Source organism: Megascapheus bottae, chromosome Y, assembly GCF_031878675.1.
Source record: "Megascapheus bottae isolate mThoBot1 chromosome Y, mThoBot2.hap1, whole genome shotgun sequence".
In the NCBI taxonomy this organism is placed as follows: Eukaryota; Metazoa; Chordata; class Mammalia; order Rodentia; family Geomyidae; genus Megascapheus; species Megascapheus bottae.
The window spans coordinates 10,145,265-10,172,220 of record NC_143548.1 but is presented as its reverse complement, the minus strand read 5'-3'; the positions used below and the strand labels follow the sequence as shown (position 1 = coordinate 10,172,220).

At 36.8% G+C, this 26,956-nt stretch overlaps 1 protein-coding gene across 5 annotated transcripts in view; it reads left to right on the top strand.

Annotated features, from left to right (window-relative positions):
* Window positions 1–26,956, top strand: part of LOC150040331 (histone demethylase UTY-like) — a 105,841-nt gene that overhangs the window by 51,939 nt on the left and 26,946 nt on the right. For 4 of the 5 annotated variants that reach the window (XM_090327358.1, XM_090327360.1, XM_090327359.1 and 1 more), the window contains 9 exons: window positions 131–229; window positions 1,325–1,414; window positions 9,648–10,417; window positions 13,471–13,600; window positions 16,725–16,830; window positions 18,209–18,414; window positions 21,376–21,440; window positions 21,518–21,592; window positions 22,247–22,395. In XM_090327358.1, coding sequence (XP_090183484.1) covers window positions 131–229; window positions 1,325–1,414; window positions 9,648–10,417; window positions 13,471–13,600; window positions 16,725–16,830; window positions 18,209–18,414; window positions 21,376–21,440; window positions 21,518–21,592; window positions 22,247–22,395 — 1,690 coding nt within the window. The remainder of the gene's footprint in view (window positions 1–130; window positions 230–1,324; window positions 1,415–9,647; window positions 10,418–13,470; window positions 13,601–16,724; window positions 16,831–18,208; window positions 18,415–21,375; window positions 21,441–21,517; window positions 21,593–22,246; window positions 22,396–26,956) is intronic. The other variant, XM_090327357.1, reaches the window with a different exon arrangement.

Sequence of the window (26,956 nt, the reverse complement as noted above, 5' to 3'; positions counted from 1 at the left end):
ACAGGCATGAGTCACCAGTGTCCAACTGATGGATTACTATCTTTTGTCACATAGTTGTGAGTTTATAGACTTTTCTCTAGGAAGTTACTTATCGTACTTTCATTTTTAGATTAAATTTTCCTTCTTCTAGCAGTTCGAACATCTGCGTGCAAATAAAGATAATTTAAATCCAACACAGAGACTGATGCTGGACAAGTTGGAAACTCAGTATACCTTAATGCCACAACAAGTATGCATACATTTTTTTTCTTTTAAAGCCTATTCAGCAGTGGACTTTTTGTTGTTGCATGTATCATTTTAGAGTTTGTAATATTTAGAAATAAACAGTAGAAGTAATGTTTGTATTTCTGAAGAATTAATATATTAGAGCATTCAATATCATGAGTAAAAGATTATTGTAAGCATAAGTAGGAATAGCTTTAAAACAAACATTGACATATAATTGCATAGTATTGGTTTTTAGCGTCGACATTAATTTGACTGGCTGTTTGACATAAAGGTTAACTACTTCATGATTAAAGAAGACTCTGGTCCTGTGGACTGCCACTGATCTCTTCAGCTTAAATTTGTACTATATCTCTTTTAACCACAGTACCATTGCCAGAATTTTGGTGATTTATTGGAGATCAGAATCTCAGACTTTTGTGCTGGTGCTGGTTTTGACCTGAGATCCTCAGATTTCATCCTCCTGAGTAGCTAGGATTCCATGCGTGAGTCTCCAGCACCTAGCTATTATAGCTTTTTTAACTACAAAAATTAGATTTTATTGTAAAATTAGTGATGTATTAGTATTAGAATAACATAAGTACATTTCTTTTTGCTTTTAAAGCTGAGGCAAACAGGATTTGCTGAAGTGCAAGCTACTAAGCTTTTAATTTTTTTTTTTTTTTGCCAGTCCTGGGCTTGAGCTCAGGGCCTGAGCACTCACTGTCCTTGGACTTTCTCAAGGCTAGAGCTCTACCACTTGAGCCTCAGCACCACTTCCGGCTTTTTTCTATGTATGTGGTGCCAAGGAATCGAACCCGGGTCTTCATGCATGCTAGGCAAGCACTTTAACCACTAGGCCAAACTCCCGGCCCACTATTAAACTTTTAATAAGCCATATTTTACTCATCATTACCTACAAACTGTCTCTAGCCAGCAATCATATGTAGCTCTGGGCAGACTACCTAGCATCTCTAAGCTTGGAGTTCTCTCTTCTTGTCTGGAAAAGGCTTTGCTTAGTGAAAAGTTTACTGTCCCTTTCTGCCCATCACAAAGCATAGGAAATATAAACAGTACTATAAGAGGAAACATAAATAATGGATATGTGCCTTACTTGCAGCAAAACACATTTTCTCTACCTCGTAACTGCACAAATCAGACCAGCAGCACAAGAGAGCCATGGAGAAAACAACTTTCTAAATCTGTTCAGGTAAAACAAAAACTAGGTATTTAGCTGACTCTTACACAATGCTTTATCTTTATTTAGCTGATAAACAGTTTGAGAAGAAACAAAAATTTAAGGGATGTATATTTACGAACTACCTTTAAGGAAATCATAGTGATAGGAAAATCTTAAGTGGTACATAATCATTGCTATATTAGAACTCATCTTGTGAGTTGGTTTGTGTCTATGTAAAAGTTGGAAGTTGGTATATGTGCATATTTTATTACATTGTATAGAAATAAAGGGAAAAGATAAAAAAATCTTAGCCTTATAAGTTTTGGTTATACTGTTAAATTTTAGGTATCAAGAATCACATTAAAAATATACATTTACGGGGCTGGGCCTTTGGCCTAGTTGTAGAGTGCTGCCTAGCATGCATGAAGATCTGGGTTTGATTCCTCGGTACTACATTCATAGAAAAAGGCCAAAAATGGTGCTGAGGCTCAAGTGGTAGAGCTCTAACCTTGAGAAAGTCCAAGGACAGTGCTCAGGCCCTGAGCTCAAGCCCACAACTGGCAAAAAAATAAATACATTAAAATATATATATATATATATATATATACACATACACATTTGCCTTACAAACTTGACTTAGTGATTTTTACTAAAGCAACATGGATTAGTAAAAGCTGTTGAAATTTCTAAAAGCTGGAGGTTTAATTTTTTTGTCTGTGTGCTGTTTAGGTACTATTATAATACTTTCTTGAAATATTTGACTGTAGCAGTTGTTTGCAGCTCCCACTAACATACTGCATTAGTATTAGTATTGTTCTTCAGCTTTGTATTATAAGGTAAGTTTTGTGTTAAGCATCTTGACCAGCTGATAGGTTAATGTTAGGCTGGGCCAAGCTATCACTATTTGTTAGATGATACTTCATTTTAAATAATTCCAAAGAAGAGTGTGTGCATGTGTGTATGTGGTGTATGTGTGTGGGGGGAGGTTAAAATGTAGGTACAATTACAAATTATCAGTATGACAAGAACTGCGGACATCAGGTACTTCTGAAAAATTTTAATAACTCAGAATTTAGACTTGGCTTTAAAAATGTGCATTACTGGGCATGGTGGCTCATGCCTATAATCCTATCTACTCAGGAGGCTGAGATCTGAGGATCAAGGTTCAGAGCCAGGGCACTAAAAAACATGAGACTTTTATCTCCAATTAACCTTTAGAAAACGGGAAGTGGGGCTTTGCTCAGGGGTAGGACTGTAGCCTTTAGCTGTAAAGCTAGGGAACAATGTCAGACCCAGAGTTCAAGCCCCATGACCGATGGGGGAAAAAAAGTGCACCCATGGATAGATTACAGGGAAACGGAAAGGCAAAATGAGACTTCAGTTAAAGATCTTATTGTATAATAGAGAGCCACAAATTCTGTGATATGGACATTGCATTTTCTCTTTAAATTGTTAGTGATTAGTAGACTGCTTTTTAGACTGGCTGTAAGAATTGAGGAAAACTAAGGAAAAATAAAGAAATTTTAATTCTTTTTATTATTGTCCTATATTTGTATAGTACATCTCTTAGATAGCACTGGTTATTAACTAAAGTTTATTGTTTCGTCATGACAACATTAAACCAAATAATCTATCATCTTCTGATTTTTGTTTATTTCTATAATTTTGCCTTTTGTAAAATGTCTTCTGGCCATAATGATAGCTGAGAGATATTTTTCACACTGATATCTTTTACTTAGAAATACAGTTGAAGCCAGGTACAGTGGCTCACGCCTGTTTTCCTAACTACTCAGGAGGCGGAGATCTGAGAATCTCGGTTCAAAGTCAGCCCGGGCACAAAAGTCCATGAGACTCTTATCTCCAGTTAACCATTAGAAAACCAGAGGTGTCACGTAGCTTAAGGGGTAGGGTGGTAGCCTTGAGCTGAAGAACTCGGGTAAAGCGCCCAGGCCAAGTTTAAGCCCCACAACTGACCAAAATAAAGAAACAGTTGTAGTTTGCCCTTGTGTCTTCATTGTATAAGAGTTTAAATAGCTTCAGTCCCTGAATGGTAGTCTCTTAATTATTGTAGTCATTCTTCAAACATGTGCATCATCTGTATGTTTCTAGCCTTCTGACATCTGTCAGTATACATACAATTGTATGATGTTAGGAATACTTAGATTGATATTGGGATACAAGAGGTTTTCTCTCCTTGATAGGGTCCTTTCATTTTACAGCTTACATTGTAAAAAGTTTTGGTTTATATTTTATGCATTCTATTTTGAAGTCGTTTTATTTTCTCAGCTAGCCTACCTGCCTGCCTGCCTCCCTCCCTCTTTCTCTCCCTTCCTGTTGTGGTTGCCTGTCCTGGGCTTGATATAAAGGCCCGGATGCTGTCCTAGATCATTCATAGCTAAGGTGTCAGGCTTTTTGGTGGGTAAGAGTTCTAGATACTTTCCTGCCTAAGGTGGAACCATAATCCTCAGATCTCAGCCTTCTGAGTAGTTAGGGTTATAGGCAAGTAGCGCTGGGAACCAGTTTCAGCATGTTTTTTGTTTGTTTGTTTTTCTCTCTTTTTTTTGGGAGGGGAGAGCACGGGGCTTGAACTTGGCCTGGGCACTGTCCTTGGGCTATTCAGTTCAAGGCTACTACCCTGCTCTTAAGCCAAGCCCCACTTTGCATTTTCTAGCATTTAATTGGACATGAGAGTCTCAGGTAATTTTGTGCCTGGGTTGGCTTTTCAATGTAGACTTATAGGAATAAACATCTTTTACAATTTTCATTGTTATTTCCCTTAAGTTCTGCTGTATTTCTATTTTGATTCGAGTTTTATGTCTATATTTTCTTTGATGATACACTGATCACACCAAAAGCTTATTTTTCAGCATTTCATGTTTATGTAGGTTTTTATAGTTTCTTCCTTAATTGATATATTACCATAGTATATAAGATATATAATAACTATTATTATTATTAGTGAGTTGTGGGGCACATGCATGTACACATGCAGCATGCATTTGCTGTACATCTAGGTATTATGTGTTAGCTTTCTTACTCAGCTAGCACACTTGTGCATAATTCCACTTTTGGCTTTTCGTTTAACAAACATTTGGGCTTTTTTGCCTAGACTACCAGTTTTCTAAAACTTTTATTTTTATTATTTTACTGTATGACATGATATATTTGTGAGAAAGTTCCAATTACTGTTGAGAAAATTGTATATTGTATTGCATTGGAGTGAAATACTCTTCCCACTGCCCCTCCCCCTCTTCAGTCTTAGGGCCTGAACTCCAGGTCTGGGCTCTGTCCTGGTCTGGGCACTGACCTTGGACACTTTTTTGCTCAGGACCAGTGCTCCACCACTTGAGCACATATTAAGGTGCCTCATTAGTGTTTTCCAAAATTACTACACCAAATAACAATCTTAATAATAATAGTTCCCTTTTTTCCCCCTAATATTGATTTTGTACTGTTTGATTGCCTTTTGTATTTAGACAAATAGCACTAAGGAGAGAGCCCATTTCTTTGATAACTAATGATAACAACTTTTTATACCCATTGACCATGTGTGTCTTTTTCCTCTCTTTTCCCCTCATCCCCACTGGTCAGTTGTAGGGCTTGAACTCTGGGCCTGGATGCTCTTCCTGAGCTCTTCAGGTCAAGGCTCTTGCTCTACCATTTGAGCCACTACACCAGTTTTGGTTTTTTGGCGGTTAATTGGAGATAAGAGTCTCACACACTTGGGGCTGGGAGTTTGGCCTAGTGATAGAGTGCTTGCCTAGCATGCATGAAGACCTGGGTTCAATTCCTCGGTACCCACATACATAGCAAAAAGCCAGAAGTGGTTCTGTGGCTCAAGTGGTAGAGCACTAGCCCTGAGAGAAGTCCAAGGACAGTGCTCAGGCCCTAAGCCCAGGACTGGCAAAAAAAAAAAGAGTCTCACACACTTTGGTGCCCAGGGCCGGCTGTGAACTGCAATCTTCAGATCTCAGCCCCCTGAGTACATGGTATTACAGTTGTGAGTCATTGGCATCCTGCAACCATATGTGTCTTATATTTCTTATTTTGAGAAATATTTTTGTTAAGTGGGATTTCTGTGTGTGTTCTTGGATTTTTCTTTGGTAGGGGGGAAAGGCAGTTCTGGCTTGAACTCAAGGCCATACCATTGGCTTTGGGCTCTCTAGGCTAGAGCTCTACCGCTTGAACCACAGCTCCACTTTCTATTTTTTGTCTACTCTACCACTAGGCCAGACTTCCAGATCTCTGTGTGTTCCTTCTGTAGTTGTTGAATAGTTTTTTTTTTCTTTCTTTTTTTTATAATACTCATCCAGACACCATCACACACATCTTTTATTCCAGTCACTTTGATCAGACAATCACAACAAAAAGTTGTAAGAATCTATAGGACCTGGACAATTTGGAAATTGTAAGTCAGAAGATCAAGATCTGAGGCTATCCCCTAACAAAATACAATAAATAAAGTTAAAAAAAAAAAGTAAGGAAAAAGCTGGACTCAAGGAGCTACTTTCTCAAACATGTAATATTATCTTCCTAGGTCTTAAGATTTCCAAATCCATGTAGAAAATTCTGTGAGATTTTTAAATCTCATAAACATCAAAGAATTGTAAATAAAGCTGTGGCTTTTGTGATAGAGTGTTAGCCTTGAACACAAAAGCTCAGGGACAGTGCAGCAGGAGGAGGAAAGACAGGGTAGGGGAAAGAAAACTGAGATGTAGCTGTAATGATAGAATGAATAGAATCTATCACTAGATAAAGATTCACTATTACTACCTACTGAATTCTAGGTACTAATTAAGAAGAGAAAAAGAAAAAAAGCCCCAGTAGCATTTTGTCTATGGTAGTCCCTAGAAATTATTAGCAATCATACACTACATATAGACTGATACTTAGAAGATTGAGCCAGCACCTATAGAAAAATTTGTGAAATTCTATCTCTAGTTAATCAGTAAAAAGCCAGGCTGGAGAAATGTCTCAAGTTATTGAGTGCCAACCAAACAAAAGAAGGGTGAAGGAGTACTTGAAGCAAAGAGTTCATGTTCTCCTACTGACAAAACTAAAATACAAAACTAAAATAAGAGCTGAAAAGAACCCAAGGAAGAATGCAAAAAAAAAATCTAAAGGTAAATAAATACTATGTATTTATGGATTACTTCTATTAATGCTATCATAAAAGGCCAGTGGTATTCAAAGTAACCTATAGATTCAGTGCAACCCCTATCAAAAAACCAATGACGTTCTTTATACCTTTTTGTTAGTTTGATTATAACATGATTTATTTATAAGTGTTCTGGTCATTAGGTTTATTTTCCACTTTTTGCAATAACATATTTGCTACATTAAAAAAAATAACCAAGAGCTCATAAAAAGGGTTGAATTGTGACCCTATTGGTAGAGAAATTGCCAAAGAAAGCCATGAGTTTAAATCCTGTTAACTTTCACAAAATTAAGAACATAAGTTGTTGACAAAATACTAACACTGATAAATGGTTGAAAATTTTTGATAAAAATCTTTTAGTAGTCATCCCCTTTTATGCTAATTTACTATAAGTCTATTTTTAGGCATAGTGAAATTCTTTTTTTTCTTTTTTTTTTTTTGCCAGTCCGGGGGCTTGGGCTCAGGGCTTGAGCACTGTCCTTGGACTTTCTCAAGGCTAGCTAGCACTCTACCACTTGAGCCTCAGCACCACTTCCGGCTTTTTTTTTTTTTTTTGTATGTATGTATGTGGTGCTTGCTAGGCAAGCATTTTAACCACTAGGCCAAACTCCTGGCCCCAGGCATAGTGAAATTCTTATATATTATCTTTTACTTGTTTTTGGTAGTTCTGGGATTTAAAATCAGGGTGTCCTTGAGCCATTCTAGCCCTGTTGTTTCTCTCTCTCTCTCTCTCTCTCTCCCCTGCTACCCCCCATTAAGTTTGTGTGTGTGTGTGTGTGTGTGTGTGTGTGTGTGTGTTATCCTAGGACTTAAACACAAGGCCTGTGCACTGAGATTTTTCTCTGGAAGACTTGACTTGCTTTCTACCATGGTTCCATTAATATCCTTTTGTTGGTTAATTGTAGCAGACTTTCCTGTCCGGTCTTGGCTTTAAACAAAAGTCTCCAGATCTCAATTTCCCAAATATGAGTCACTAGGACATCAGTTTTTTTGCATTTGAACTTTAATAACTTCATAAAAATTTTTCAGTTTTTTGCATTGGGTATGACTGGCCATTTGATTTGCCTGTACCTTCCTTTAGATTTGGAACACATTTTGTTATTTTTTCATTGAATGCACCTGGTCTTTCTTAATTCCCTTTGAATTAAAATGACCAAGCTCCAAGATTTCATAAGGGCTGCGAATGTGGCTTGGTGTTAGAGCGTTTGCCTAGTACACTTGAAGCCTTGGGTTTTATTCCTTAGTCACATTCTTTAATTTGTTGATTCGAATGCAGAACTTAACATAAACACACACACACATACACACACACACACACACAACTCCATTGTGTTTACAAGTGATCTTTCACAATTAACTCAATCATTACTTTAAATGGTTTCACTAAATGAATTAAGTGAAGAAACGAGTTCAAGGGAAATTTTGTATCTTTACACAATTGGTTCTTTTTTTTTTATCAGTTGTTTGGGCAGTAGTTTATACTTTTTTTTTTCCATCTGGACATTGTCCATGAGCTCTTCAGCTTGAGGCCCCACCCTGCCTCTTGAGCCACAGTGCCACTTCTGGTTTTCTGGTTATAAAATGGGGATAAAAGTCTCATATTCTGAGTGCCCTGGCTGTCTGTGAACCCGAAACCTCAGAGCTCAGCCTCCGAAGTAGCTAAGATTACAAGAGTGAGCCAGGCCCGGGTATAGAATAGATTTTTACCAATAGTTTTCTTAGCTCTTTACTTCAATCTAGGGTAGTTTTCCTTTGCAATTTTGATTATTTGGGGTGTTATTCTTGACTTTAGATAGTAATCTTTAGATAGTAATCTTGACTTTAGAGATTGGTAGGAGGACAAAGCTAGAGTAAAGCTGGAGTTTTCACTTCCATTTTAATCTGCTATCACTCTGATTTTAAATTTTACATATGAACTGAGTGGAATAAATTTCTTTCAAGGTGTTTTCTTTGTTATGTTACACAATACATAGAAAATCATCTTCCTTTCATTTATTTCCTTAAGTATTTAAATTTTTTCCTCAGATATCTTGCCTGATTTGTGTAGTTTTTGAAACCTCCATATTTATTTACAGAATTACATTAATGCTTTATGTCTACTAAATCATTATTTCATCTGTTTTTACTTGTTTTCATGACTGTTCATGTTATTAATTAAAATTTCTGTGACTCCAATTTTTTATTTTTGTCTTTTTGCCAATTTTTTTTGAACTTGAGATCTAGGCTCGGTGTTTAAACTCTTGCTCAAGGGACAGCACAACTACCTGCCTCTTGATTTTCAATCAGTTATTTCCATATGGTAGGGTCTAACATTGGTCCTATTTAAAAAAAAAGAAAGCAAAGAAAATTACTGAGAGAGTAGATTAAGATCTTTTTTCCCTTTTGAAGGTTCTTGCTAAATGTTCTGCATTTCAAGTAACTTAAGAAATTTTAAGAGGACAGGAGTTGGCTTAGTGGTAGAGTGCTTGCCTAACATGCACAAAAACCTGGGTTTGATTCTTCAGTATCACATATGTAGAAAAACCCAAAATGATACTGTGCCTCAAGTAGTAGAGCTCTGGACTTTTTGCCAGTCCTGAGCTTGAGCTCAGGATCTGAGCACTGTCATTGGACTTTCTCAAGGCTAGAGCACTAACACTTCAGCATCAACACCACTTCTGTTTCTTTTTTTATGTATGCTAGCCAAGCACTCTACTAAGCTCCAGTAATTTTATACACATAAAAAGCAATTTACGTTGTCTATTAAACATAATATGAATTGGTGATTGTTTTATGTTATTTGTGTCCATGTCTGTCACTGACCAAATGCACACTATTTCATTTAAATATAGATACATTGTTGTGAAAATTTAAAAAATATACACATCAGAATTTAAATAACTTTAAATAAAAATAATGGGAAGACAATAGTAAATCATTATGCATAGAGGATAGTTAGATTAAGTACTCTCAAAATACTATCAGCACTCTTAAATGACAAGATTTGGAGATAATCATTTTTAAATGTCTTTTCCTTTATCATAATCTTTTAGCCTTAGTGTTTATGAATTTTTACATTGTACAATGAAAACTTAATAAGTATGCCAATTTTATTTCTTATTTTAGGGTCTTTATAAAGGTTCAACTTCGTTTCTGACAGGATTTAATGATCAACAACCATTGTTTTCTACTGAGTCCAGCCAATATCTTCTGACATCTAATACTATTAAGAACCAGAATGGACATCTCTCTTTGCCTAGCAATTCATCACAAGTGGATTATCTTGGTCACCTCTCTTCACAGTCTTGTATTGCTACCTCAGGTGGACAAAAAGGCATTGCCTTAGAGAAAGAGAGCAAGCCTTCAAGAAAAAGATCCTTGGGGTCTGAAACAAGTATGCATGCGGAAAACACATCAAATAGCTGTCCTGATAGCAAAAGACTTTCTGATAATGTCCATCAGATTACAGGAGTTGATATTTCTAATCTGAACTGTAGAGATTTTATGTCACCAAATTTAGCAATTGCAGATAATCCTCAGCATTCTGCCTTGTTGGTTGAAAAAGCCAATGACAGTATGGATATTGGAACTTGTGACAAAGTTAGAAGTACTTACCCAGCTACTCATACAAAGATTGATAATTACATTTTCTCTTTACCTTCTTCATCTATTTCCGTAGCAACATCTCCAAAATCCATTGAACAGACTAACATACACACTGTTTCCAACTTCAACAGTTCTCCTAATGGGTTACACATTATTAATGGAGGACTACAGAATTCACAGATGTCTGTAAATGTTGACTTGCCTAGAGTTAATTCTGAATCAAGTCCTCAGATACCATCGATGACTGTGTCCATACATTCCAGTTCAGCAGAAGTTCTGAAGGCATGCAGGTTAGTTTGGAAAATTTCATAAATGATTGATTACTAAGTCAGATCAGAAGAGTTAAAATATGAGTTTGATTTAAATATATGTATATATATATTTATTATTATTATTATTATTTTTGCCATTCACAGGGACTGAACTTAGAGCATGAGCACTGACCTTGAGCTTTCTCAAGGCTAGAGCTCTACTACTTGAGCTATAGCACCATTTTGGCTTTTTCTATGTATCTAAAGCACTGAGGAGTCAAATCCAGACATGTGACCACTAGGCCTTGCACCTGTTTCCCACCCTCCCCTCTTTTTTTTTTTAATAGAAAAGCAATGAGACAAGATCAGCCTGCTAATTTTTGTTACTTGGGAGACTGACATCTGAGGATCATGATTTGTAGCAGGAAAGTCTTATCTGACTTTTTTTTTATACCAGTTAATTAATTAGCAAAATGCTAGATCTAGAGTTTTGGCTCAACTGGTAGAGTGCTGAGGAAGGATATAAAGCCCTGAGTTCAGAGTGTGAGAGAGAAAGTCAGAAGGGGGCAGGAAGTGGGCAGATGGAAAGAGAAAGAGCACAATGGAAATATATTAGCCTTTTATAGTGTGTAAAACCAGGTACTAATGGCTCATACCCATTATGTACTCGCTACTCAGAAAACTGAGATCTAAAAATTGCAGTTCAAAGTAACCTTGGGCAGAAAACTTGGTGAGACTTTCATATCCAACTAAGTAGAAAAAGCCAGAGGTAGAGTTGGTAATTTGCTAGCCTCAAGTATAAAAGAGGGAATTAGACCCTGAATTCATGTCCCAATACTGGCAAAAAATAAGCTAAAGTACACCCAAAAAATAACAATTAAAAAGCACCAAACAAATGTGTATGTACACACACACACACACACACACACACACACACACATACATACACATATACACACATATATGCATATGTGGTGGCAGGGGAAGAGGTACTTGGAAGCATCTTGTGCTTGCTAGTCGAGGTACTCTACCACTGTAAATGTGTCTCCAGTTCACATGATTATATTCAGCCATTTTTATTGCATTTTTATCATGTTGAAATAACCTATCAGGTTATTATTATTATTGTTGTTGTTATTTGTGTATATGCGTGTGCATGTGTGGGCACTCACGTGCGTGTGCATACATGTGGGTGTGTGGTGCATGTGCACATGCACTGTTACTGGTGTGTAAATACTAGGCCTGGGTGCTGTCCCTGAGCTTTATTTTTGCTCAGGTCAGGTACTCTTGAGCAACAGCTCTGCTTTTGGTTTGTTTGTTGGTTAATTGGAGAAGACTCTTAAAGTCTTTCTAGTTCAAGCTGGCTTTCAACCATGAGCCTCAGAACTTGGATTACTAAATAAATAGGATTATAAGCATGAGTCAGTAATGCCTAAATCTATTGGGTGTTGAACAGTGTATTTATTTATTTATTAATTTATTTAGTTTTTGGCCAGTCCTAGTGTTTGAATTCACAGCTTGAGCATTGTCCAAACCAACACCTCTTGCTCCTCCCTCCCCCCCTCCGAAAGAGAGAGAAATCCATACCATATTAAAGAATTTTTATGCTAGATGAATCCTGTCAACTGTCTTACTTTTCCCACAGAATGATTATATAACCTGTAAATAACTGAATCTTAGAAAAAAAAATTTAAATTAAACCAATTGCTGGTGGCTCATGCTTACGATCCTATCTACTCCCTGAGGCTGAGATCTGAGGAATGTGGTTTGAAGTCAGCCTAGTAAATACAGGAGACTCCAATACACTAATTAAAAAAAAAAAAATCAGTACTGGCACTATGGCTCAAGTGGTCCAGTGCTTGCCTTGAGCAAAAGCAGTTTCAGGCCTTGTGTTCAAGCGCCAGGTGTAGAAAAAGATAAATGAAATACAATTTCAAGTGGTGCAGTTGTTCAAGTGGTAGAGCTCTACCCTTGAGCACAGAGCCACGCAGAGACAGTGCCCAGTCCCTGAGTTCAAGGTATAGAACCTGCCCCAAACAAAACAATTTCAATTCTTTAGTGTTCAAATTGAGTGACTATTTGAGTGTTTTTATTTTGTGAAAATATGCCCTGTTCCCAAAGCTAAGCCTTACTGTATTTTAGTGCTAAAGTGAAGATTTGACATTTGAAGGAGGTATATGTTTAGTGAAAGTTGCACAACATAAATCATGGTTGCATAGTATAGTACTTTGTACCCTGAGGATACTTGATTTCTGCTCACTTTCAGTTTCATTGAAATTATAATTCTGTAATGTCACAAGTTTATTCTACATCAGTTTAGAAACTATTTTTTTAAGTTTTGGAGTCTCAGATATTAATAAAGTAGTTACATAGATTTGAGAGGATATAAACAAATTTTCTAGATGTAGGAGTGATGAAAATATATTGGGAACAGTTTAAAATATAGGAAAAGCAATATTCAGCAGTGTTGGTATTTAAATATTGTTGTAAATTCAGATTTTTAATTTTTTTTAAATTCAGATTTTAAAAAAGGTGCTAGTGGACTACACCTGTAATCCTACTTAGGAGACAGATCCTGCCCACTTTTTTTTTTTTTTTTTTTTTTTTTTGGTGGGTCACTGCCTGGGTTTTGTCCCTGACCTCTTCAGATCAAGGCTACTGCCCTACCTTTGAGCCCAGTCCCACGTCCCATTTTTATAGAGGTTAATTGGAAATAAGAGCTCACATTCTTTTATGCCAGGCTGCCTTTGAAACTGGATTCTAAGATCTCAGCTTCCTAAGTAGTTATGATTACAGGCATGAGCCATGGCACCTACCCTGCCCTCAATTTCAAGCCAGACCAGTAGCAAAGCTTTGAGATTTTTATCTCAAATTAACTATAAGAAAAACCAGCAATTTTGGCACAAGTGGTAGAAGTATATATAGCCTTGAGCAAAAAACTCAGGGACACATACCACTACTACCACTACCACCACTACCACCACTGCCACCACTGTTACTGCTGCTGCTGCCGATACTACTATTACTACTACTACTAATATTACTAGACCCAATCCTAATCTTTATTCTACTCCCTTTTTCTTTTTAAAAAGGAATGTAGATGAAAATGGTTTGACTAATAGTCATATTTTGTTGGATAAATGTCCGCCTCCAAGACCACCAAATTCACCATATCCTCCCTTGCCAAAGGAGAAGCTGAATCCACCTACACCTAGCATTTATGTGAGTAGAAATAAATTATTTAACTTAAGAAGATATGTAAATATTTAAAGTACTGTTGCTTGCTCTTTTGTGAACAATAATTTTACTTTCTTAAAATTTTAAAATACAGAGCCAGGTGCAATGGCTCACGCCTGTAATCCTAGCTACTCATGAGGCTGACATCTGAGGATCGAGGTTCAGAGCCAGCCCAGGCTCAAAAGAATGTGAGACTCTTATCTTTAATTAACCTTTAGAAAACCAAAAGTGAGGGGCTGGGAGTTTGGTCTAGTGGTTAAAGTGCTTGCCTAGCATGCATGAAGACCCGGGTTCGATTCCTCGGTACCACATACATAGAAAAAAGCCGGAAGTGGTGCTGAGGCTCAAGTGGTAGAGCTCTCTAACCTTGAGAAAGTCCAAGGACAGTGCTCAGGCCCTGAGCTCAAGCCCAGGACTGGCAAAAAAAGAAAAAAAACAAAAAACCAAAAGTGATGCTGTGGCTCACTCAGCCTTGAGCTGAAAAGCTCAGGGAAAATGCCCAAGCCCAGTGATCCACAAAAAAGAAAAAAAAACCCTTAAAATATACATGCTTGTATTCTGTTTTTGAAAAATGAGTGTTTAGTGTAACCTAACTCAAAGTAAGATAATTTATTGGCTATCCTCTGACAGTAAAGTTTGTTGGTTAGTGATATATTAAATATATTTTGAGAAAAAATGCTTTAAACCTCATTCTAGTTACTTACGTAGGTTATCTGAGCAAGAACAAAATATTTCTTCCATTGTCAGATTTAAGCAAATCTACATTCTGTCACTTGATAATTTTTTGGACCTTAAATTTTTATTAATTCTCTAGGATTGTAAATCACAGAAAAAGGCAGAAAGGACATTGTAGCTGAAGTGGTACAGTGATAAGCTTTGAAAAAAAAGGAGCAGAGAAACAAAATTCCCAGAGTTCAAATCTCAGGATTGGGGGTGGGGAAAGTAGGAAAGAAAGAAAAAGGAAAATTAAAACCAAAAACCCTCATTCAGAAATGCCAGTTTTCTGAAAGACATTTTATATAGAAAGTTGAAATTAAGGTGCCAATTTTTACACAATTTTCCTGAAAATTTATGCCAGATGATGTTTTATTTACTTTCTGAGGTAGAAATGAAAAGATGATCCTAAGGTCAAGGTAGGACAGTAATTTATACTTTTTTTTTTCACCTGGATACAAGCCCCATTTCCCATTTTCTTCAGGTTAATTGGAGATAAGAGTCTCAAGTCCTTTTTTGCCTGAGCTGGCTTTGAACCTTGATCCTTAGATCTCTTCTTCCTGAGTAGCTAGGATTACAGGGTTGAGCCAGTAGTTTATACTTTTAATATACTTCTCAAGTGACTGAGTAGTTGGTTGGAAGCCAGTTCAGTTGTGATGATGTACTAGACTCATAGCAGGCATGAAGCCTCGAGTTCACAAGGCCAGTTAAATGGTAAAAGTGGTTAGCAGGGCACCTTTGGATTACCTATAACTCTGTCAATCCAGGAAGTAGAAGTCAAGAAGACTATAAATCCAGGCCAGCTTGGTGGGAAATATATTTATAATTGTCAAATAATACCTGAGTGTGGTACTGTGTACCTGCTATCTCAGCTTGGCAAAGGCTAATATAAGGAAGATTATATCTCCACACATTCTGTTTCAATAGAAAATGATAGACAGTTCTCATCCCAACTCACTGGAAATTTAAATAGGAGGAGTATCTACCACTTGAATCAAAGCACTAGTTCAAACTTTCTTTGGAATTTAATTGCAGATAAGAGTCTCACAAAATATTTTGCTGTCTGGGCTACCTTTGAAGGGTGAGCCTCAGTTCTCAGACTCTTAACTAGCTAGGTCAATAACCATGAGTAATCAGTGCGTGCTCAAATACCTTTTTTTTTTTTTTTTTGCTAGTCCAGGGGCTTGAACTCAAGACCTAGGCACTGTCCTTCAGCTTTTTCAAGGATAGTGCTCTACCACTTGAGCCACAGTACCACTTCCATCTTTTTCTGTCCATGGTACCAAAGCATCATATCCAGGTTTTTGTGCATGTTAGGCTGTCACTCTACCACTAGTCCAGTCTCTCTCCTCTCCACCCCCTTGCAGATCAAAGGTTTTTGTTTTTGTTTTTTTAAGTTAGTCATGGGACTTGAACTTTGCCTGGGAACTGTCCTTGAGTTCTTCAGCTCATGGCTACCTCAAACACCATTTTAATGTCACTTTCCCATGTAACTAATATTTAAATGCTAGTAAAGATCTAGTGATTACAATGATTTTGTATTTATAAGAAGGTGATTGGATCTTTTCCTCATTTTTATGCTGTACCTTTATCCAATAAAAACTTATTGAAGTCTTTATGAAGGGGACTCAGCACAGATGAAATAAATACAGAGGAAATAAGTATATAATTGAGATTGCGCTTTAAAGTACTTAAGAATCCTGAATGCCTAACATGTTTCCTATGGTTTTAGTATACACCACAGTTTTTTTTGTTTTGTTTTGCCAGAATGGGGCTTGAACTTAAGGTCTGGGCACTGTCCTTGGACATTTTTTGCTCAAGGTTAGTGCCCTGCCACTTGAGCCACAGCACCACTTCTAGTGTTTTCTGAGTATCTGGTAGCAGGAATCGAACCCGGGGTTATGTGCATACTAGGCAAGCAGTCTATCACTAGGTTATGATTCCAGCCCCTACTATTTATTTTTGTGAGTCATAGGGCTTGAACTATTCCTGGGTGCTGGCCCTGTGATCTTCAGCTCAAGGCTACTGCCCTACCTTGAAGCCAAGTCCCACTTACCATTTTTATGAGGTTAATTGCAGATGAGAGTCTCAGGTCCTTTTGTGCCCTGGCTGGCATTGAACCTTGATCTTCAGATCTCATCCTCCTGAGTAGCTAGGATTACAGGCATGAGCCACTGTGTCTAGCTACCAAAATGATTATGATAAACGTACATTTTAAACTGCCAGACTCATGAAAATATGATAGTGTCTTGGAGTATTAGGAATCATATACACCACAGTATTGGTGATCAGGATGAATGTATATTGTAAGCTGCATATTCATGAAAATATGATATTGTCTTAGAATATAGATATCGATTTTCTCTGAGATCTAACAAATAATTTATCTTTGTAGTTGGAAAATAAGCGTGATGCTTTCTTTCCTCCATTACATCAATTTTGTACAAATCCAAAAAACCCTGTTACAGTAATTCGTGGCCTTGCTGGAGCTCTTAAATTAGGTAAGATGTGAAGTATTTTAAACATTTCTTTTACCAATAGAAACTCTGAATATAGTCTTATAAAAATATTTTTCTCTTCCACTCCCACTTTTAAGAGTTTTGTGATTTGGAGATGATGCAAGTACATCCACAATGATGTTTCTCATGCATGTCTTACATGTCATACACCCTATACCTCCACCCTTCTTAGTCTCTACTAATCACCTTCTACTTGTAAATTAATTCTATGGCTTATATATATGAGAGGAAGGAAGTTTTTAACTAGTATTATTCTGTGTAGTTCATATCATTAAATGTTCTGAAATTAATCCATTTGCTGGAAATTATTATTATCATTTTGTTGTTGTTGGCTTTGTGGCTTGAACTGTGGGCCTGGGCGCTATCCCTGAGCTCTTTAGCTCAAAGCTACCACTCTACCCCTGGAGCCACAGTGCCACTTCCTGGTTTCTGTTGGTTAATTAGAGATAAGAATCTACATGGCTTTGCACTGCTATCCTCAGATCTCAGCCTCCTGAGTAGCTAGAATTGCAGATGAGAGTCACCAATGCCTGGCTTTAATTTTTAAAAATCTTCTTTATCACCACTGTTTCTTTTTCCTTATCCCTTTTATCTTTTCCTTGGCACTCTATTTTATCTTTATTTCTTCCTCCTCATCTTGGCTCTTTATCAAGGTATCTCCATCTATCTTTTACCCTATTCTGAGGTTCCCCTCCTTCCCCCAGTCCTGGGTCATGAACTCAAGGGCATGGGTACTGTCCTTGAATAATTTTTGCTCAAGGCCAGCACTCTGCCATTTGAACCACAGAGACACTTCGACTTTTTCCGTGTATGTGGTACTGAGGAATCCAACCCAGGGTTTCATGCATGCTAGGCAAGCACACTATGAGAGTGCTGGTGCAATATTTTTTACTTCGGTTTAGATGCTACACAATGAGAAATTTTTCTTCCACAATAGAGAAAAAAATAAAATACAGATATGCAAAATATTTAAGCCTGATTGTTATATTTTTCATAATGGCAAAATCCAGGAGCTGCTTTGCAAGTCTGTTTTTATTTTTTTGTCAAACTTGGGCCTTGAACTCAGGGCTTGGACACTGTCCTTGAGCTTTTTCAAGGCTAGAGCTCTACCTCTTGAGCCACATCACCATTTCTAGCTTTTATCTTTGTATGTGGTACCAAGTCTTTGTGTATGCTAGGCAAGTATGTTACCAATAGGCCAAACTCCTGGCCCGATGCTTGGCAAATCTTGTACCAAGTGATTTAGAGCTACTTTAAGGGAAGCTGATTACCAAATGTAAGTTATAAGAACTTTGACATTTTTATTGTACTAACTTTTATTATTATTACATGTTTTAACAAAATTTATGTATCTGTTAAGACCTTGGGCTCTTCTCCACTAAAACTTTGGTAGAAGTTAACAATGAACATATTATAGAAGTGAGAACACAATTATTGCAACCAGCAGAAGAAAATTGGGACCCCACTGGAACAAAGAAAATTTGGCGTTATGAAAGTAATAGCTCTCGTACTACAATTGCTAAATATGCACAGTATCAAGCCTCCTCCTTCCAAGAATCATTACGGGTAAGTTTGTTTTATATTAAAAGTGTGAAACTCACAAGACAACATGTTGGGAGGGGAAGGGGAAGTGGAAGAAAAACCTGGGAAAGGGTAATAAGGGTTCAAGAAGAAAGGTCCCTACAACCTTACCTATCTAACTGTAACCCCTCTGTATATTACCCTGGAAATAAAATTAAAACAAATAAAACTGAATAATGTGTTTTAACAAATGTCATTACTTTTATAATTACTAGATTGATCTATTTCTTCTGTGTAAACAATATATAAAGAGATAATGGATCAAGATGCACTCTACGCATAAAAGGACATGTTGACATCTGTTTGTTACAAGTATTTGAAAATAGTAGTAAAACAAAACAAGAAGCCAGGCTTGGTGGCTCACGCCAGTAATCCCAGCTACTTAGGTGGCTGAGATCTGAGAATGGCAGTTCAAAGCCAGCCTAGGCACTAATGTCCATGAAACTCTTATCTCCAATTAATCAGTAGAAATCTGGAAGTGGCACTGTGGCTCAAGGGGGAGGATGGTAGCCTTGAGCTGAAAAGGTCAGGGACAGGGCCCAGACCTCAAGTTCAAGTCGCACAACCAGCAAAAAATTTAAAAAGACTCCTACCATCAGGTAGGTAGTTAATCCTATGTATTTAGTGGGCTGAGATGTGAGGATTGTAGTTGAAAAGCAGATTGGGTAGGAACGTCAGTTAATCACAGATAAATCCCTAAACTTATTGCTGTGATTCTAGTGGTGGATTTCTACCTTGAGTAAAAGGGGTTCAAGAACAGCAAGCAGGTCCACAGTTCTAGCCCCAGCAAAAACAAACCAACCAAAAAAAAAAAAAAAAAAAAAAGAAACAAACAAACAAACCTACTAAAGCAAAACATAAAGATACCAAAACATTTCACATATTAATATATGTGTATATAAGTATATACACATATAAATATATATGTATATAAAATATGTGTATAGTTTTTTGTTGTTTTGTTTTTGGTCAGTTGTGGGGCTTTAACTCTGGAGAGAAATCTCTGAGATTGCCCTGCTTGGTCTGGCTTTGAACCCTAATCCTCAAATATCAGCATACTGAGTAGCTATTATTATAGGTGTTAGACCACACACACACACACACACACACACACACACTTTTTTTTTTCCCCAGTCCTGGAGCTTGAACTCAAGGCCTAACCAGAATCCTTCGGCCTTCTCAAGGTTAGAGCTCTACCACAGCCCCACTTCTGGCTTTCACTATGTATGTAGTATTGAAGAATTGAATCCAGTTCTTCCTGCATGCTAAGCAAGCATGTTACAACTAGGCCAAACTCGCCTCCCATTATTATCCTTCCCCCCATGCCTCTAGTCCTGGGTTTGAACTCAGGGTCTGAGCACTGTCCTTGGGCTTTGTCAAGGCTAGAGCTATTACATTTGAGCTATAGCACCACTTCTCTCTTTTTCTACCTAGGTCTTTGTGTAGGTTAAGCAAGCACTCTACCACTAGTGGTATACCAAACTCCCGTCTCCTGGAATATATTTTTAGAATGACAAATTATGTCTATTTTATAAATATAGATGATAATTAGGAATGATTAAGAAGAACATATTATGAGTTCAAGTAAGGTCTATTCATTCAGTGAATAATGTTTTCCCCACTTTTTAAAAGGAAAGATATAAAATACTGATATAAGGTACACTAATGACTTTTATTGATTTTAAATAAAAATTAAACAGGAATAGATATGCTTCGTAGTATTAGAAGATTTAAGAAATGGAGCACTGAATGTTTTTGTAAAATTTTGTGGGTATTGTATGTGGCTGGCTGTGGGCTAAAGTCTGTTATTTTCTTAAGGTCTATTTGTAATTTTCCAAATTAATAAGTACTTAAGCTCTGCTTTTATTTGATTTTTTTTTCTTCCTGCCCAATCTGGTCTCATACTGTGATTTTCCCCAATCTCTGCTTCTGCAGCTAGGATTTTAGGCAATAGCCACTGCTTCTGTTAGGAGCTTCTGTCAATCTGAAAATTGAAAGAAGAAGGGTGTTTGTTTGTTTTATTTGGGAACAATACATTCAAGGACATACTTGTGGTGAAATTCCCTCTGCTTTCCTTCTCATCAGTTGAAACAATTCCTTTTACAGGTTCTCAGGAAAGAAGCAAAACTTCTCATCATTTGTATTTTCTTTTGAATAAGAAAGAGGCTGGGGGTCATAGTGGTATAGTGGTTCCACATACACAGAAAAAGCCAGAAATGGTGTTATGGCTCAAGTGGTAGAGCTCTAGCTTTTTTTTTTTTTTTTTTTTTGCCAGTCCTGGGTTTGAGCTCAGGGCCTGAGCACTGTGCTTGGACTTTCTCAAGGCTAGAGCTCTACCACTTGAGCCTCAGCACCACTTCCAGCTTTTTTCTATGTATGTGGTACCGAGGAATGGAACCCGGGTCTTCATGCATGCTAGGCAAGCACTTTAACCACTAGGCCAAACTCCCAGCCCCGAGCTCTAGCTTTGAGACAGTGCCCAGGCCCTGAGTTCAAGCCCCAGGACTGGCAAGTGGGGGAAGACTGGAGAAAGGAAGAAAAAGGCTCAGGTGCCTTGGCAGTGAGATCCATTGGTTTTAGGCATAAAACTAGCTGAGACAGAAGTAAATCAATTTATATAGTTGTTACATAATGTTGCTTGAAATATTGAATTTGCTTTTTTTTTTTTTTTGCCAGTCCTCAGACATGAATGGAAGGCCTGGGCACTGTCCTTGAGCTTTCTCAAGGCTAGTAATCTGTACTTCTGGGTACTCTCACTTGAACAATGCCAAAAGTTTCCTTTTTTTTTTTTTTTTATGAGAATTGTAGGCTTGAGCCTATAATCCTAGCTTAGATCTTATTTTTTAAAGTATAAACATTACTACTTGTTTGAATAAATACTTAAATTGTGTTGTACAATTGTAGTCTCTTATAGGATACTGAGTTAATATGTTGCTTGTTATTTAGGAAGAAAATGAAAGAAAAACTCATCTTAAAGACCATTCAGATAATGAATCTGTATCATTAGATAAGTAAGTAAAATTTTGCATCTATTCAATGTTTTCATGTAAAAGAATTGGTTTTAATATGTTCTCTCCTTTTTTACAAGTGCTAGAATGAAAAGGAAAGGACCTTTCAAAACCATAAAATCTGGGATCAACATTGATCTTTCTGATATTAAAAAGTAAGTGTCCCAGCTCTAATACTGTTTTATGAAGTGAAGCAGAAGGGAATTGTAGGCTTAGAAATTGTATAGCTTTTTATTCTTTTTCATCTTTAGTCATTATCTCTCATAATCTTTTATGTACACAAATACATCTCAATTGAAAATTTTAACATTTCAAAGTTATCTTACAAGAATTTACACTTAATTTTCTTTCCAAAGAATCTAAGTATTTATTTACCAGATTAAAAATAGAAGTTATTTTTCCTTTGCTAGACTATATTAAATTTATGTCTATTTTTGTTTGCTAGGTTTTTTGCCATTCTTGGAGCTTGAACCTATGGCCTGGGCAACAATGTCTGTGAGTTTTCTCAAGGCCAGAGCTCTACCACTTGAGCATAGCTCCATCTCTGGCTTTTTATGTATGTGTGGTACTCAGGAATTGAACCCAAGGCTTCGTGCATGGTAGTCAAGCACCTTGCCACACTCCCATGCCCTTGTTTTTGAATAATACTTTGTTTTAGGACTATGTTATACTTTTAAATTATACACTAACATTAGTTATTATTTACTAAATGGTAAAACAATGTATTTTGATTATATCATAGTTGTTTGGAGGACAATGTTAGTTAACATCAGTGTTTTCAGAAGGTTTCAATCTCATTTTCTTTGCAGGTGGAAGTTGCAGTTACATGAACTAACTAAACTTCCTGCTTTTGTACGTGTTGTATCAGCTGGAAATCTTCTAAGCCATGTTGGTTATACTATACTGGGCATGAATACAGTTCAACTGTATATGAAAGTTCCAGGGAGCAGAACACCAGGTGATTTTCATGAACAAATATATATGTTATATAGTTGTAAGAAATATGTAGGTATATAACTATAAATGTACATTAGTTTATATATTTTGTATAGTTTGTAAACAAATGCATCAATCATTGTAAGACCAAATCTAACACTTTTGCTTAATGATTAATACTTTACCAACTGAGCTATACTTCCAGTCCCAAAGCTGATACCATTTTTTATTGGTAGAAGTATTTATTTTTATTAGCTAGGAGCAATAATTATTTTCATAATTCTTTTTATTAAAGAATTTATTAACATTGATTTTTACATTATATTTCAAATGACATATTAAACAAGTATTCAGAAGGGAAACTATATACAGTTACTGGCACTTAGATTTTAGTACATAATTAAAATTATGCCGAGGATTTGTATGTCATAGTTACATCTTTATGTAATAAAATATTATGTCTACAGAGTCATAATTTTTTTATGTCTATGTAGTTATGTTTATATTTCCAATACCATGTCTATAGCATTGAGTACTCAGATATTGAGTCCTTGCTCTTATACTGTTTGGATATAATAGCCACATATTAAAGATACCATGCACCTTTTGTTCCTTTGGTCTTGAGTTGTCTCACTCAACATGATTTGCTCTAGATTCATCCACTTTCCTGTGAATGTCATTATTTATCTTGTCTGTTGGCTATATAGAATTCCATTGTATATATAAAACACATTGTTTTGTATCCATTCATCTGCAGTAGGGCATCTGGTTGTTTTCTTCGCCTGGCTATTGTGAACAGTGCAGAGATGAACTTGGCTGAGCAGATGTCCTTATCATATTCTGGGTTCTGATGTTCAGGATAGATGCCCAGGAGTGGTATGTTGGGATCGTAGGAAAGGTCAATTTTCAGTTCTTTAAGAAACCTCCACACTGCTTTCCAGAATGGCTGAACTTGCTTACAATCCCATCAGCAGTGTAGTAGGGTTCCTTTTTCTCCACAACCCTGCCAGCATCTGTCATTGTCTGAGTTCAAAATCTTGGCCATTCTTATTGGGGTAAGGTGGTATCTTAGGGTTGTTTTTATTTGCATTTCCTTTATGACCATAGATGATGAGCATTTTCTCAAATGCTTTTGTGCCATTTTAACCTCTTCTTTTGATAAGACTCTCAAAAGAGAGTTCCCTTGCCCATTTAGTGAATGGTTTGTTGGGTTTGTGCGGGAATTAGTTTCTTGAGTTTCCTGTAGATACTCGATATTAAGCATTTGGCTGATTGGCTGTCTTTCTACTTTAGAAGCTATGCGTTTATCTGTGCAGAAATTATTATTATTATTATAATATTTGCCAGTCCTGGGCTTCAGCTCAGGGTTTGAGCACTGTCTTTGCACTTTCTCAAGGCTAAAGCGCTACCACTTGAGCCTCAGCAGCACTTCTAGCATTTTTCTATGTAAGTGGTACCGAGGAATTGAACCTGGGTGTTTGTGCATGCTAGGCAAACACTCTACTACTAGTCCAAACTCCCTGTCCTTCATAATTCTTTTAAAGATTTTATTACCATTGATTTTTTACATCATATTTCAAATGTCATGTTTAACAAACAAGTATTCAGAAAGGAATTCTCTCTATATAATTACTGGCACACAGATTTTAGAACAAAATTCAAATTAAGCTGAGGGTTTGTATGTCACAAATATATATCAATCTGTATAATATAACATTATATCTGTACAGTATATATCCCATCATACTTTTTTATGTCTATGTGGTTAAGTTTTTTTTTTTGCCAGTCCTGGGCTTGAGCTCAGGGCCTGAGCACTGTCCTTGGACTTTCTCAAGGCTAGAGCTCTACCACTTGAGCCTCAGCACCACTTCTGGCTTTTATCTATGTATGTGGTACCGAGGACTCGAACCCGGGTTTTCATGCATGCTAGGCAAGCACTTTAACCACTAGGCCAAACTCCCGGCCCCTATGTGGTTATGTTTATATCTCCAAGACCATGTCCATAACCTTGGGTACCCAAATATTGACTCATCACTTCTGTACTATTTGGATCTAATATCCACATATTAAGGATACCATGTGCCTTATGTTCTTTTGGTCTTGACTTAGCTCACTCAACATGATTTGCCCTAATTTTATCCACTTCCCAGCGAATGCCATTGTTTTATCTTGTCTGTTGGATATGTAGAATTCCTTTGTGTGTGTGTATATATATGTATATGTGTGTGTATATATATATATATCACATTTTTTGTATCCATTCTTCCTCAGTAGGTCATCTAGATTGTTTCCATTGTTTGGCTGCTGTGAATAGTGCAGAGATGAATATGGCTAAGCAGGTGTCCAAAAATTGTGTTTTGTTTTGTCATTATGGGACTCCTGCCCTTGTTTATTAGCATTTTTCACTTAAGGTTGACACTCTACAACTTGAGTCCAATTTCTACTTCATACTGATCCACAAACATCAGCTTTCTGAGTAGACAATTGTTTGAGCCTATAGTGCCATTTATAATGGGTTTTTCCTTACATTTTTTTCAGAGACAAAGTGATTAGTAAAAGTTTAAGTCAGAGGCACTAAATCACTTAATAAATGAAAGAACCATGACATTAAACTTTACTGCATTGAAAGTTGGCAGTATTTTCTACATTTTATCATGAAAATTAATTATAGTAAAATCATTTTCTATCATTAACCACATGTAATAAGATTCATTAGCAATACCTAAAATATATGATCGTGTTCTTTTCCTAAGTATTCCACTTTCTAGCTTTCAGCAAAATCTTTAAAGGCGAGAAGCTAAATATGTTACTCTGCAAACCAAGAGACTAAATTGAGAATATTTTGTAAGTACAAACTAAAAAACCTAATTTCCATGATTTTTCATTGCTAACAATAGAAAACATAATAGGTGAATAAATCCCTTTTTTCTTAATCAGATGAGTAAATCTAGCTTTTGTAATGCTATCCTATAACTAGGTGTGAGAGTCAGTACTGAATTATTAAATTTAAATGTAAATGTAGCACCCCCCCTCACTTTTGGGTCAGTTGTGGGTCTGGGGCTGGCCTGTGTCCCTTAGCTCTTCAGCTCAAGGCTATCATTTTACCCCTTTAAGTCTCAGTGCCACTTCTGGTTCTCTAATGGTTAATTGGAGATAGAGTCTCATGATCTTTAGTGCCCAGGCTGGCTTTTTTGACCTTCAGATCTTAGCCTCCTGAGTAGCCACTGCGCCAAGGTACAAATGTAGTTATTCCATAGATTATTTGAAAATGTTTTTTGGGAGGGCCCGGGAGTGGAGGTATAGGTAGGTCATAGGCTTGAATTGGGCCTGGGCTCAAGGCTACCACCTTACTCTTGGGGCCTGGGCACTGTTCCTGAGCTCAGTTCAAGCCTACAAGCCTACCCTTGAGCCAAGCCCCACTTCCAATTTTCTAGAGGTTAATTGGCGATGAGAGTCTCAGGTCATTTTGTGTCTGGACTGGCTTTGAACCTTGATTCTCAGATCTCCGCTTCCTACTCAGCCAGGATTATAAATGCGAGCCACCACACTTGAAAATGTCTTTTGAAATGGTTTTGAATTATACATTGGTATCTGTCTGCAAGGATATTTTCTTGAACACATTAATTTATTTTCTTGATACATTCTTGTTTAAGCTTTCATGGATTTTTATGGTTTAATTCTTCCTAGTTGAAAGTTAGTTTGCTTTTCTTTCTGGTGGCTACACAGTAGCAGGAACTGCCTTTAAACTATGCTAAATTCCATAGAGCTTACATTAAAGTTTGGAAAATGTCTACTTTGAGCATAAAAGTTCTGTATTATAAATCTGTTGGAATATGGCCTTGGCTTTGTATTTTATAGGACCCATATATTGTGAATTATGTCTAATGTGCAGCAAGTTAAGTGTACAATACAGCTAAAATTCTCTTTTTTCTTTTTTTTTTCTTTCTTTTTGGTGCAGTGCTTACATCTGAACTTATGGCCTGCACACTGTCCTTGAATTTTTTGGGTTCTACTACTTGAATTACAGCTTTACCACCGGGTTTATGGTAGTACTGTAAATAGGTTCTCAGGGACTTCTCAAACCTGTATGGGCTTGATTTGAATGGAGATCCCCAGATTTTGGCATTCTAAGTAATTGGATCACAGGCATGAGCTACTATTGCCTACCATAGATATTACTCTTTATTGCCAGTCCCGGGGCTTGAACTCAGGGCCTGAGCACTGTTCTTGGGCTTTCTCAAGCCCTAGTGCTCTATTACTTGAGCCATAATTTCTTTTCCATTTTTTTCTATGTATTGAACCTGGATAAAACTCCTGGCCTCAAATATGACTCTTTTTTTGTTGGTGGTGATGGTTGTTGGTTGTAGGACTTAAACTTTGTCCTTCGGTGTTATTCCTGAGCTCTTTAGCTCAAGGCTACCACCCTAACTCTTGAACCACTGCAAAACTTGTCTAAATATTACTCTTTACAGAAGGCTGTTTTTTCTTGGCGGTGGGGGGGGAGGGAGGTAGTTTTTAGATGCTACTTTTTTTTATAAGCTTTATATAAAGTCAGTCTAAAATTCTATTAGGAACATTACATA